A 12,971-nucleotide genomic window follows, 5' to 3' on the forward strand; every position below is an offset into this window, starting at 1 on the left:
GCTGTAGGCCGATGATTATGCAAAAACCCAGGGATTAGTGGTGCTAGACACCTAAAAGCCTAAAGGGTTGTGATGACACCAAAATGCTGAGTTAAATGCAGCATATCAGTGCAGGCATTAGGACTTTGCTTCTAAAACAAGAATCTAAACCTCAAACTATTAAATAATGTTATATTGCACGTAAGAATATATATGCGGGAAGCTTTTAGGGTAGCAGAGTGCACAGCTTGAGGCTGTTAGGGATCAGTGTGAGAGTACATTTCAAAAACATGCATTTTATTTACACCATTTAAGATTGTATCTGCTCAATGACACTTGTGTACGGTTTCTAAATCTGTAGAGTTGTAAATTGAACTTTTTAAACCTGGAAAATGTTTATTTGTTGACCAGATAAGAGGCAGTGTTGAATAGGGAAGTTATTAAGAAACTGATACTGAACATGGATTAATTGGTGATGTAAACCTCAGTTTGGACATCTTAACCATGCTTTGGGGCTGGGTTAAATAGTGACCTGTTTAGGTGAGGGGCGGCAAAGACTTACTGTCTCTGAGGCAAAAGTAAAGCCTCCAACATACACTCCAACTAGACATCTCAAAGTGGTGAGAAATGTTTTTAGTTGCCTCGCTTTTGTTCTTGCTTTGAATGCCATCTGACATCATTCTTCTTTAAAATGTCCAGACAGCTCCAGTGTTTTCTAACTTCATCAATGCCCTGCACAGTCCATTAAAATACAACCTTACCACGAGTCAATCATATTTGTAGTGAGTAGGCAGTGATGGGAAAGCACGAGAAAAAAATAAAACAAAAATAAACGCAAAACAATAAAACAACCTAAGCCATTAAAAACCTGACCCCTTCCCTCCTAATCGTCATGCTCCCCTCCCTCGCAGCTCCCGCCCACCTGATCCCAAATAGGACAAAAAAACGCTGCTATCATCAAAGCTGGAATTTAAAAATAAAAATACATTGTTATGTATTATAATGTCCTATTATATTGACTCTTCTTACTCCACCCCGTCTGTGCGCAGCTGTGACACGCTTAAATTGGGAGAAAAGGAAAACCCTTTCATGTCGCTTCTTTAAATAACTCCCTGAGTTTACCATCCGATGGCTCAGTCTGATAATTATCATATAGTTGTGGAATATTAACCGAGATGCATTTCTTAATATTAACCCATCATACGATAAGGGAAAATGCCACAAGACTTGCTCTAATTGGCCTGAAGTCTTGAAATCTGGTTTGCCACAGTACAACTTTGACATTTTTCACATTAGATTAAATGAAAACTCACACTTATATTAATTATTTGTTTTACACTGCATGTGTGTGCATATCTTTAATCATATCTAGCATATCAGCCATTTTCTCATCATTTAGTCTTTCGGACCTAAAAACATAATACAATATAAAGAATAATCAGTAGTCCCATGTGCCCAACGACTAAATACAGTATGATAAAATGTCTTCAGATTTGTGCTCAGGCCAGCCCAGAGTACACATCCACTAAGGGAAAACACTGCAGCATTATGTACCAAAAAGCTCTTGAGAAGCTGCTATACAATGGATGTAGCTACAATTACAAAAGTTGGCGTATGTGGAAACCATTCTTGTTGGTTGAGATGTAAATTAAAGTCATAACACGTACGCCCCAACCCTTTTGCTCATCATATTGTTGCATATTTACGCATGCCGCTAGAATGATAGTCGAAAGTGCCACACAACTAAAGCAAGCTAACTATCCCAGAGTGCTACACGTGCAGGATGTGCCCACTGCTGAGTACAGTGAAATATTTCTCATTGTTTTTGGCTCTTCGTCAGCACAATGGGGTCGAAATGAACCAATGACTAATGAGGGTGTCCACATCAGAACAGGATGTTCTTCTCATGTTATTTGATAAAAAGGACAATATACTTAAGACTGCAGTAGCATGTTCTAGTAAATGGAGCCCAGCGCATATAAGCAGCACTAAAAGCCTGTAATCCAAAGCATCTAGACATGTTTTGAGTTTGATGATGTACGGGGAAATCTCTCAATCAGATAACACGCGGATGTTCATGATGGCAGTTGAAGTATGACCTTGCTTCACCTTTCTTTGAAGACTGAAACTGCTGTCTGTCGGTAGACGATGGCACCGTCTTAACCACAATCCAAATCACATCAGCAGCAAGTAATGAGGGACACGACTCGCAGGCAGTGACTGAATGAAAGACCTCAGCATGAAGCCAAGTTCATTTTATGAAAGGGATGGAGACTCAGTTGCTAGTTGTTGTTTTTTAGGTTTGTATTACTAAAACTAATGCAGCGTAAGACAACAGCCCAGTAACACTTCCTTCAGGAAGAGTGAATGTTTAGTTTTTGATGGAAGTGTTTATAGAGGTGCTGGTGCTTCTAATATTTAGTCTGCCCTCGTTATCTAGTGGTATCTAGCTAATGTGCTTATAACAGGAAATGATTAGTTATAATTAGTTGTACTAAAAAACCTGAGCCACAACTCTTTTAACGTTTTAAGCTTCGTTTTAGGTACTTTATCTGTATTTGTTTACTTGTGTCCTCTATACTTCAAGTGTTTCAGGGTTGTTTTTCATCTTGTTGCTACATTTGTTCTATATATTACTTGTTGTACTGTATATGTTACATGTTCATCATGCCTTTTCTTGGTCAGGCAGAGACAGATTTCCACTCTGGTGGACTTTAAAGTCATATTCTATATTATTCTAATTGATTACTTTCTGATTGCACGGCACACAAATACAAATACAGACACCCACACACACCCACACACACACATACAGTGGTGAGATTAAATTAGCGACCCTAGGGCAAGACTGCTGGTACCTGCTCAAGCCTGAGTTCACGTCGCTGAGCATTGTCACACTGCTGGTACACACTCACTCTCGCAAACCCTGGGGACATCAACCCTCTTAGACCTCTCACCCATCCGCAAGAGATGTGAACCTGCTTGTCAGTCAGCTACATGGGAAATGAGAGGTGGGATGGAGGAATAGATGGATGGATGGATGAGCACAAAATGAGGTTTTGGAAGAAGGGGGCGCAAAGTGAAAGGGGTGGAAATAGATAGGAAGACAACGGAAAATCAGAAAATCAGAATGTGGGGTAGGGCAGACGGTGAGAGGAGATAAATGAGGAGAGGCAGCTGGAAGAAAAATGGAACAACAGACCGAAGGGCAAATGAAGAGGAGGAAATAGAGAGTGGTGGGATGAGGTCAGAGAGAAAAGACACCATTATGTGCATGAGTGGCTGCATCATGGCTTCTCGCCACCCTGCCGAAGCTAACCCGCTTCCCTGGTCTTTAAACTTTGAGAACATGGAGTGGCATTACTTTCTGTGGCGCTGGCTGTGTTTTTATGTCCGGTCTGATGCTGACCATGCTTTGTTGTTTTCGTATGTGTTAACCAGCTGGCTCCTCTTTATATTACTTCACTGCCGCAAAATTACTAAAATATCACTGCTGGCGTCAACAAACATGTCACGTTGTTTGCGTTCAGGACACACACAGACCACAGATGTAGCCTTTTCAGATGTGAGAAAAATAAAAGTTTCGGAGTGATCGGAAGTTCACGAGGGTGCTCTTTGGTAGGAACACAAAAGTCCAAAAGAGTGCGTTGGACCTTTCTTCTTCTTTTTTGAACTCTCTTCTTCTTTGGTCTTGCTAACATATATTTGTGAAGTGTACTAAGGTTCAGCTTAGCTAACCTGATAACCACGTGTAGATGAGCACGAACTGAGAAACATTTTTACACATCTGAGAAGTGTATAAATAGCGTGCTCGGCAGGGTATCAGACTGTGGGCTTATTTTAGCACTGAGTCAAATGAACACACCCTACCACGCAGCACAGTCCCACGGCTAATAGAAGAAAAATATGTTTTCTCTACACAAAGCAGGTATTTGAAAGATTATTTTTGGAGTGAGAGGGAGAATGGAGAGACAGTGAGTGATAAAGAGACATAGAGCACCAAGGGTGGACAGGGGATGAGGGCAGAGAGTAGTTTAAAGTGGCAATAGATAACATTTTAGATGTATCCTAACATTATGAAGTACTTGTTGATTGCATAATGTAATTGCTGTAGAATAATGACGGCATTGGCGGGTCGCTCTTCTTTCTACTAAGCTAGATCAGTAAGTAACAAAACGTGCCTACCGGTACTTTGTTATACTACTGCGTGCTAACTCTGCCTTCATCATAGCACTGAGATCGGGGTTTCTAGTTCTTTGGGATTGTTTGAGGTTATTTTTTAAAGTTTCCACTTTCAATTAAAAAAAATGTATTTTACCAAAATCTCTCTTCATACCGTTGACAAAGAGGAGGAGACCGAATATGATAAGACTGTTTATTTCAATGCAGCAGTTATGTTTCATCTGCTACAACGGCAATTAGTATCACAGTTAACCAAGCTAGCTAGCTAGTGCTAGTATTAGCTGACAACTTAGTGTTTGTTATGCTAACGGTGCTGCCTCGTCGGGCCTGCTTTTCTCCAGCTCCACCCTCTCGTCCTAATATGGTCATATCTGGCTCCATAAAACCAAGATGGCGATGGCCAAAACTCAAGGCTTCAAAATTGTGATCCACAAACCAATGGGTGATGTCACGGTGACTACGTCCACTATTATATTCATATATATATATATAATATGACTAAATATGATAAAAACTAACAAAGACATTGAACATGGAACTAAGACTAAATAAATAAAAATGCTGACAATATTATCAATAATCTGAGGTCTAATCTGATATTATATAAAATGGACTGAAGAAGGAGCTGAAAGATGAGGACGTTTGAAAGATGGCAGGATGTAAGCATGTGGACTGTGAACGAGAGGAGAAAGAAGACATAAACAGGAGGACAAGATGAGTCAGAGGTGGAAGGTGTAGAGAGGTTTGCTCCAGTGGTGATCACTGCCGTTCTGCACTGTGTTGTCCCTCTTCCAACTGGCTTCTGTCTCCATGAGACACTACAGGGACAAGGATGGTAAAGGTCATGTGACACAAGAAGGTCGCCTTAATGTCAGCGGCTAATTGCTCTGCCATGTCCATACACTGACATTAACAACATTAATACCTCAAACATTTGTAAACGAAGTCAAGTGGTAAGGTTGCGCGATTTGAGAAATATATCGGCTATCAAGAACATCGGCGATTGTTTTCTTCGGCCGATTTTTGTCATTTTATTTTGCTATTGAATGGTCTACCTTAAAATAAAGTGCCGCTCAGTGTAAAGAGAGAAAGAGACCGCGGGCAAAAACAGCGCGTAGATCGCTGTATCTCCCCTCCTGTCTCCACATAAGCATCTCTGTTCTGTTCGTATTCAAAATGCTAACAGCCGGGCTTGTTGGTACATACAGTAATTACCCTGAACACTGCAGAACACCTGACACGGGGACAAAACAAGCACCTACTGAAGCCACAACAAGCCCCTGGTTAAGGAGCGTCGAGAGGCGCGGGCTAATTGGATGAGACCATGTGAACAAAACATTTTGACCTCGGTCTCAGCAAGTTAGTGAAGACAGACCAGAGCTGTGATAACACTAACTCCTCCGGTCACACTTGGCCGGATCACAGCTAGACTGTCTCTCTCTCTTTCAAACCTGCATGTTTCGCTCACTACACAGACAATAAGAAACTCAACAACAGCATCGCTCGTCCCCTCCTTGTTGACAGCGGTACATTTCATCTTGCATCTTTACATTTTTAAAGCATCTCTGCACCAGATGAGGTCTGAGGCTCATTATTAACACCGTCTGTCCACAAAGATAAGAACTGGTTATTGTATAGTAAAGGGGAAATAGTGTGTGTGTATTTGTGATGTAGAGCAAAATATATTGTGCTGCAACATCAAGGTGAATTCATAAAAATAGGAAATACGAGCAGATAAGACGCACAGCGCAAACACACTTCCTGTGTGACAACGTGTGGGATTATGATCAAGTTTCAAACGCGGAGGCTGAACTTCAATTTTGTGAAAGTAAGCTGCACTAGTGAAGCGCTGTCCCAAGCATACAATGAAATTAGATTTTGTAGATCATTTAGGTTATTCCCTTATACAGAAATGTATGTTCCTAATGATTATTAACATCAGAACAGGATGTTCTTCTCATGTTATTTGATAAAAAGGACAATATACTTAAGACTGCAGTAGCATGTTCTAGTAAATGGAGCCCAGCGCATATAAGCAGCACTAAAAGCCTGTAATCCAAAGCATCTAGACATGTTTTGAGTTTGATGATGTACGGGGAAATCTCTCAATCAGATAACACGCGGATGTTCATGATGGCAATTGAAGTATGACCTTGCTTCACCTTTCTTTGAAGACTGAAACTGCTGTCTGTCGGTAGACGATGGCACCGTCTTAACCACAATCCAAATCACATCAGCAGCAAGTAATGAGGGACACGACTCGCAGGCAGTGACTGAATGAAAGACCTCAGCATGAAGCCAAGTTCATTTTATGAAAGGGATGGAGACTCAGTTGCTAGTTGTTGTTTTTTAGGTTTGTATTACTAAAACTAATGCAGCGTAAGACAACAGCCCAGTAACACTTCCTTCAGGAAGAGTGAATGTTTAGTTTTTGATGGAAGTGTTTATAGAGGTGCTGGTGCTTCTAATATTTAGTCTGCCCTCGTTATCTAGTGGTATCTAGCTAATGTGCTTATAACAGGAAATGATTAGTTATAATTAGTTGTACTAAAAAACCTGAGCCACAACTCTTTTAACGTTTTAAGCTTCGCTTTTAGGTACTTTATCTGTATTTGTTTACTTGTGTCCTCTATACTTCAATGTTTCAGGGTTGTTTTTCATCTTGTTGCTACATTTGTTCTATATATTACTTGTTGTACTGTGTATGTTACATGTTCATCAGCCTTTTCTTGGTCAGGCAGAGACAGATTTCCACTCCGGTGGACTTTAAAGTCATATTCTATATTATTCTAATTGATTAAATCATCAATGGAAATTGTATCTGCAACTAAAATCGCCTAATTGTTTATCATTTGTTTTCAGCAACAGATGTTTAGGATTCCTAAACGTGAGGATTTGTCATTGTAGGCCGGAGGACTGTTGGTTGAACTAAAGAAGCTGTTTGAAGATGTCACCCTTGGCTGTGGGAAAATGCCGGCAGTTTTTACTATTGTTAATCGATTAACCAAACAAATAGTCATCGACCGAGTGTTCATGTAGTGAAAGGTTGGAAAAGCATTTGAAATGTGCTGAACATTATTCCCATACAGTGTTTACCGTTGGGCTGCAATGCAATAAATGATCTTAAAAATTCAAGATACCCCTTTAACCATAAAGCACATATCTGCATCAGAGTTATGTTTACAGGCTTTTACAGCATGTTCTACCTTCTGTCTGTTTTCACTTCATTATCACACTGATAGTGACTGATAGAGTTACACAAACTCATGAATGAAAGGTTGGGGTTTAATAATTCACACACACTAAAAAGTGATTTTAAAAAGTTGCATCGGTAATGTGTTAAATAATCCCAATAACATTGCGAATAATCATTTGTCTGAATGTACTCAAAAATCGAAACAATTCAGCACATGGATAAACATCGCTATGTACTCACGCGGCATGATCCCCTGGTTGATCAACTCTTCTCTGGACCTTCTCTGTTGTAGCTTCAGCTGCAGAACTGAACAGAGACGGACAAAAAGAGGAAGAAGAAGAAAAGTCACGTCACCGCTGAATGAAGAAAGAGCGTTGTCAAACCGATCGTACATCATGTCTACGTCAGTTCCCAGCCACACAAAGCCACAAAGGTAGTGACATTAATCATAACTGGTGCAAGTAAAAAAAATAATTAAATAAGAAGGCTTTCTGTGTGTGAATGTAAGTAATAATGGTGACATCTAAGGCGCTGGACAGTTGTTTTTATATACCCTGATAGCTGCTGATGATCAAAACCAGTCCTCTCTGGTCTTCTGTGAGAAGACGTACAGAGGTTAGGTCACACACAAGGGAAACACACAAACATGAACACACACACACGTGCAGAAACCGCCGCACAGATGCACCAACAGTTTCCTGTTTTACAAGTATTTGATTCAATAGCAGCACACACACTTTACCGCTGCATGTCTCACCTCTCATCACCGCAGAAGGCAAAGAATGTGAGACAAACAGAGATAAAGGAAAGAGATCCACACGTATGTCTTAATGGTTTTTGCATTTTTTGGGGCCATCACTTCGTGCTCACACGCTCAGATAAGCCATCAAGCTTGTTCTGACTCACCATGTTCTGAGCCAACCTCACATTTTCTCAGGCGACAAAAACATATCAGCCAAAGGTTTGAGGACTGAACTCGCAAAATGAAATGATAAATTGTCAGGAAATGATCTCCTGCAGATCGGCAGCTGCTGTGTACCCGCGATTATGAAACTACATTTTTGGTAGAAGACACTTTCACCCACCACACCCTGACTATTAAGATATTAGCTCAAACCCTTGCACGGCAGAGCTGTGGCAGAGGAGTTGCAAAGTGGGTTATATCTTGTGGCAACTACCAGTAATAAGATAGCACTGCGAACACATGACCTTGCCTACAGTGTGAAGTGTATGCTGTTAATATTCTGTTAAACCCCTTCCTAATTTCCTGAACAGTTTAAAATTCTCTCTCCTCAGATGTAAGGAACATAATGTTTTTAAGCTTCACGCAGTGTGAACACAAACCCTCATTGCTGCGACATTCTGTCTGATCAGAGCTGATGTGAAAGGACAAATCCATAAAGTTGAAATTTACTGCTGCCCCTTCTGGGCTGAAGCCAATCACCCCAATGACATTCAAACTGTAGCTCAACTTTCCTCAGCACAGCGTTCCTACACCACGGACTGAGACCACACATCGGGTCATTTGATCGGCAGCAGACATGTTATAAGTTCATAAGAACCAACAAACTAATACTTTGCATGATTTGTACAGGGATTGTATCTATAAGGAGCGTCGCAGGCCAGAAAAGTTCCTCAGTACATAAAGCAAATAATTCACAAAACTGTTGGAATCGTTTAAACGAGCACGAGAACTTGATACAAGTACAACTCAGAGCATATACTGTGTGTTTTAAATAAATGTAGCTAAAGCTGCACTATATTATTAATGAATAAATAATAAGTTGTTTTAAAACTACACTTTTATAAGACAACACATATATAGTGCCACTAATAGATTATGTTTAAGCAGTGCTTTGATGTGATGAGATTTTGGTAACATACAAGGCTAGTTATGATAAATTGATAAATGTGATCAAGAATTCACAGAAATAAAAAAACGTCAAATTAAATTGCACAATTTCAAGTTAGCTAGCTAAGGTTCCCTCGGATGCAGTGACACTAAATAGATTGGTTTCTAAACAAAACAGTGGGAGACACCCCTGCGCCAGTGAAAGCTCAGAAGTGGGCGTCATAACGTCGAGAACCCCGATGTGTCAGCGGTCTGGTGCTGGAACTGAAGCATACAATGAGCTTTTCAGAGCTTGTTGCTGAAAACAGCTCCCTGCTGCGTCCTAAAACAGTAATACAAACACTTACAGCGCACCAAAACAGTAAAGTTGGAAAACCAAAACAATGAGCTGAAAGACAACTTAAAGCTCTGCAGAGCTGAGGGGAAGCGCAGGGTTATGATCCTGTGGCATTGTCACTTCAAGCGATCAAAGCAAACTGATCGCGCAGTGAGTCAGAGAGTTAGGATTATATTAAGTTTATATTAATATGAATGCTTTGTGCGGACTGGCACTATTTCGTTGCCCAGAACGTGCCTGAAACTGTATCCCAAACTCATTCTCTTGAACCTTTCATCTACTTCTTTTATCCTCTGGTCCACATCCCTGGTCCTCTTTCTATCTCTACACAAAAAAACACTTAAAATTGAACAATTGTGGGAGGAGCGCTAATCTTTCTCATGCATCTGCCCCTCTTTTTTCAGTTATCTACATACGCTCTAAATTCGCCACTCTTGTTCTTATAATGAATATTTTTCTACACAGCAGAAAGGATCTGTGTGTTTCGGGGGCTTCAACACTGGTTGGTAATAATGAAAGCAGGCTCTGTTGCTGTGGCCTTTTGCTGGAAGAATCTGCAAACAGTCCCTTTGTGTGTCCTACAGAAGCCGGAGATAAAAAACAAAAAGCATTCATCTTCTTTTGATTTCTGTGATGAGGACGGGGTTGACGCCGGAAGGGGCAGTTTCTCCCCTTGGCAGCGGGAAGAAAAAAATAAACTGGGTCCTGCAGGCAAACACGGCGGGACTAACAAAACATACACTAACACAGATACCCATTACAGGCATGCAAAGCATTTGCGAGCATACACGGGAGTGCATATTAAACGTGCAGAAATAAACACACACATTTTAATACCTCGGCTTACGGGCTGCATGGTGTGAATATACACACACAAACACGAAAATTGCCCATGCACACACACACACACACACACACACACACACACACACACACACACACACACACACACAAAAACGCTTGTTTTCGAGGCAGATGATTTGTGCCAAGAGATGACAGGCAAGTGATGCAATGTGCTGATACAGAATCTATTCTGGGAAAGTGTTCTCATTGCTTAAATGCCACATAACATAACAGCAAGTGTACCTTCACTCAACAACAGTTTAATGCAAACAAGAGCAGTTCTAATAATCGTACATGACCGCAAGTCTACAGCATACAAGCTACATTTAAGAGGATTCTCGGATTGCTTGTATGAAAAGTAAACAACTCGTTTTTCTACAGCACCGCAGGTACCGGGGGGCTTGAGACATCCTATTCTTTCCCTAAAATTGCTACTTTGTGAACAAGAAATCTCTGTTAAAATCAGCGGGTGAGCTCGTTAACATGAACTGTTAGCAGTCGGTGGGAAGTATAGTCCTGCTTGGCTAAATAACGGAGCTAATTGCTAAAATTAACGAAGCGAGATTCCGTCGAGTTCAATTATGATGCATTCAAGCTCTATTCAGTAAAAATGAGTATTAGAAGGTCAATTATAAAGTTATCATGATGTGTTCAAATCTTATGTTTTAAAATGTAGTTTTTGACGAGGAACTTGAATAAGGTTTGATGGATATGTTTAACTTCCTGATAAAATCGAGTGTGCAAACTGTATATACAAGGGATCTATTGTTATCTTGTTTAGTTGTTTTTACCGTGGTATCAAATTGGGTATTAAGAATCTCGTAATTTCCCTGCTATTGGTATCCACTACTAAATTTCTAGTATCGTGATATCTTTACTCACAATAACAATTACTAGAGCAGAAGGTGGGTCAAATTAGTCATGTATTAATTAGTAATTAGTAATTGTCATTTGTGAGATTTCAAAGCAACTCGAAACAGGGATTCTCCAAATGATCTGGGGCCAAACTGTAGTCGCTTTTCTTATTTCCTTTTTGTTTTGCTTTTTTTTTTTTCACAATCTTTTAATTTTGGAAGAGGGAACAATAATCAGCAAACACCAATGAGAGAACACAAACACCCCTTTTATCTGTTCAGGAAGTAAACTGAAGCTGTGTTCAATTGAAACCTCTCAAGTTGTACTTAATGTGATAAAGATGTGCTTAAATGTTCCATAAACATCTCATGTGTGTACTTAGATTACACTGTACTTAACATTACAAGTATACCCTCAGAAAAGCATGTAGAAATATACCTTTATCACACATACCAACAATATACTTAAAATATACTTTGTTGGACGGTGTTTCTGTCAACTCTTTTTCATACTAGAGTATCACACTTCCTGTTCCTTTGTACCGTCTGTTTTTATCTCTAACCTGTGGTCCTCCTCTCTCTCCCTCTTCTTCAGTTTTCTATTTGTGTCCATGTTGTAATCACGTAGAACTTAATCCCTCTGGACAGCCAGCAGAATTGAAAGGAACATTACTGTAAAATGCCAACAGACGGGAGAAGAGACCGTTCAGACTGTGATCACTTGTAATAATATTAATAAGTCTCAGCTTACCTTCGTTATTTACCTTGGTTAATTCTGTCTATCTCGTTATACCCCCCAATTGTAATGCGACCCATGTGTCTCTATGTAAAAATGCCTGGCCACAGTCCACAAAAAATATTGGGGTTTTAAGTATAATGCCTAGAAAAACAAATGATAAAAAGGACCTTTAAATCTTATTTTTATGGGATTGGCTCAATTCATGTCGTTACACTTTAGACTTGTCTGGAAGTCTCTTGGAGTTCGCCGAGTTTGTCCTTCCCTAAATCGGTCCAAACTCCAGCTGCTTTGGTCCGAGGCCTATGCCTTTACAGTCAACAAGTGGCTGAGTTCATGTGTCAAGGCAAAGTGTGCTGCGCGCAGGCTGGGTGAGCCCCAACTGTAACCCAGCTACTTGTAGAGTATTTGATCCACTTAACACCTGATCCCAGAAAATAAACCTGGAAGACACTCTGAGGAAGGCCTTTAAACGTACCAGTTAGTAGTACTTAGGGATATCTATTAGCAGACATGAAATATAATATTCAAAACTATGTTTTCATTAGTGTAGTTGTGTTTTCATTTGCTTAGAATGAGTCCTTCATATCTACATAGAAAGCGGGTCCTCTTCCACGGAGTCTGCCATGTTACAGCGCCATGTCGCTACAGTCGTCCAGAGCAGACAAACCAAACACTCTAGAGAGAGCATTTCACGTTTTTACGCTACCTGTAGATCACCGTAGTTCTCTGAAGCGCTTGTAAAACTGCGATACCGTCAGCCGCCGCCTGATAATCATTGCTCCTAAAGTAGTGTTAGAGTAATGATGGTCTCTAAGCAAGGCGAAGGTCCAAAGATACCACAGCGTTACCACAGCGTTACCACAGCGTTACCACAACGTTACCAGTTTGGCACTCGGCGGCTAGTTACCACGGTCTTAAAAGGGAGGGGTGAGCGGAGGGGTATTCGGTTGTTTGCAATCTGCAAAAACATCGCTAGAATCTGCCAAATT

General features: G+C 40.4%; 1 protein-coding gene across 7 annotated transcripts in view; it reads right to left on the reverse strand.

Annotated features, from left to right (window-relative positions):
* Window positions 1-12,971, reverse strand: part of mrtfab (myocardin related transcription factor Ab) — a 43,959-nt gene that overhangs the window by 18,585 nt on the left and 12,403 nt on the right. For 6 of the 7 annotated variants that reach the window (XM_029438472.1, XM_029438471.1, XM_029438476.1 and 3 more), the window contains one exon: window positions 7,598-7,663. In XM_029438472.1, coding sequence (XP_029294332.1) covers window positions 7,598-7,663 — 66 coding nt within the window. Of the gene's footprint in view, window positions 1-2,837; window positions 2,936-7,597; window positions 7,664-12,971 lie in introns of those variants that run through there. The other variant, XM_029438477.1, reaches the window with a different exon arrangement.

Source organism: Cottoperca gobio, chromosome 8 (assembly GCF_900634415.1).
Source record: "Cottoperca gobio chromosome 8, fCotGob3.1, whole genome shotgun sequence".
NCBI lineage: Eukaryota > Metazoa > Chordata > Actinopteri > Perciformes > Bovichtidae > Cottoperca > Cottoperca gobio.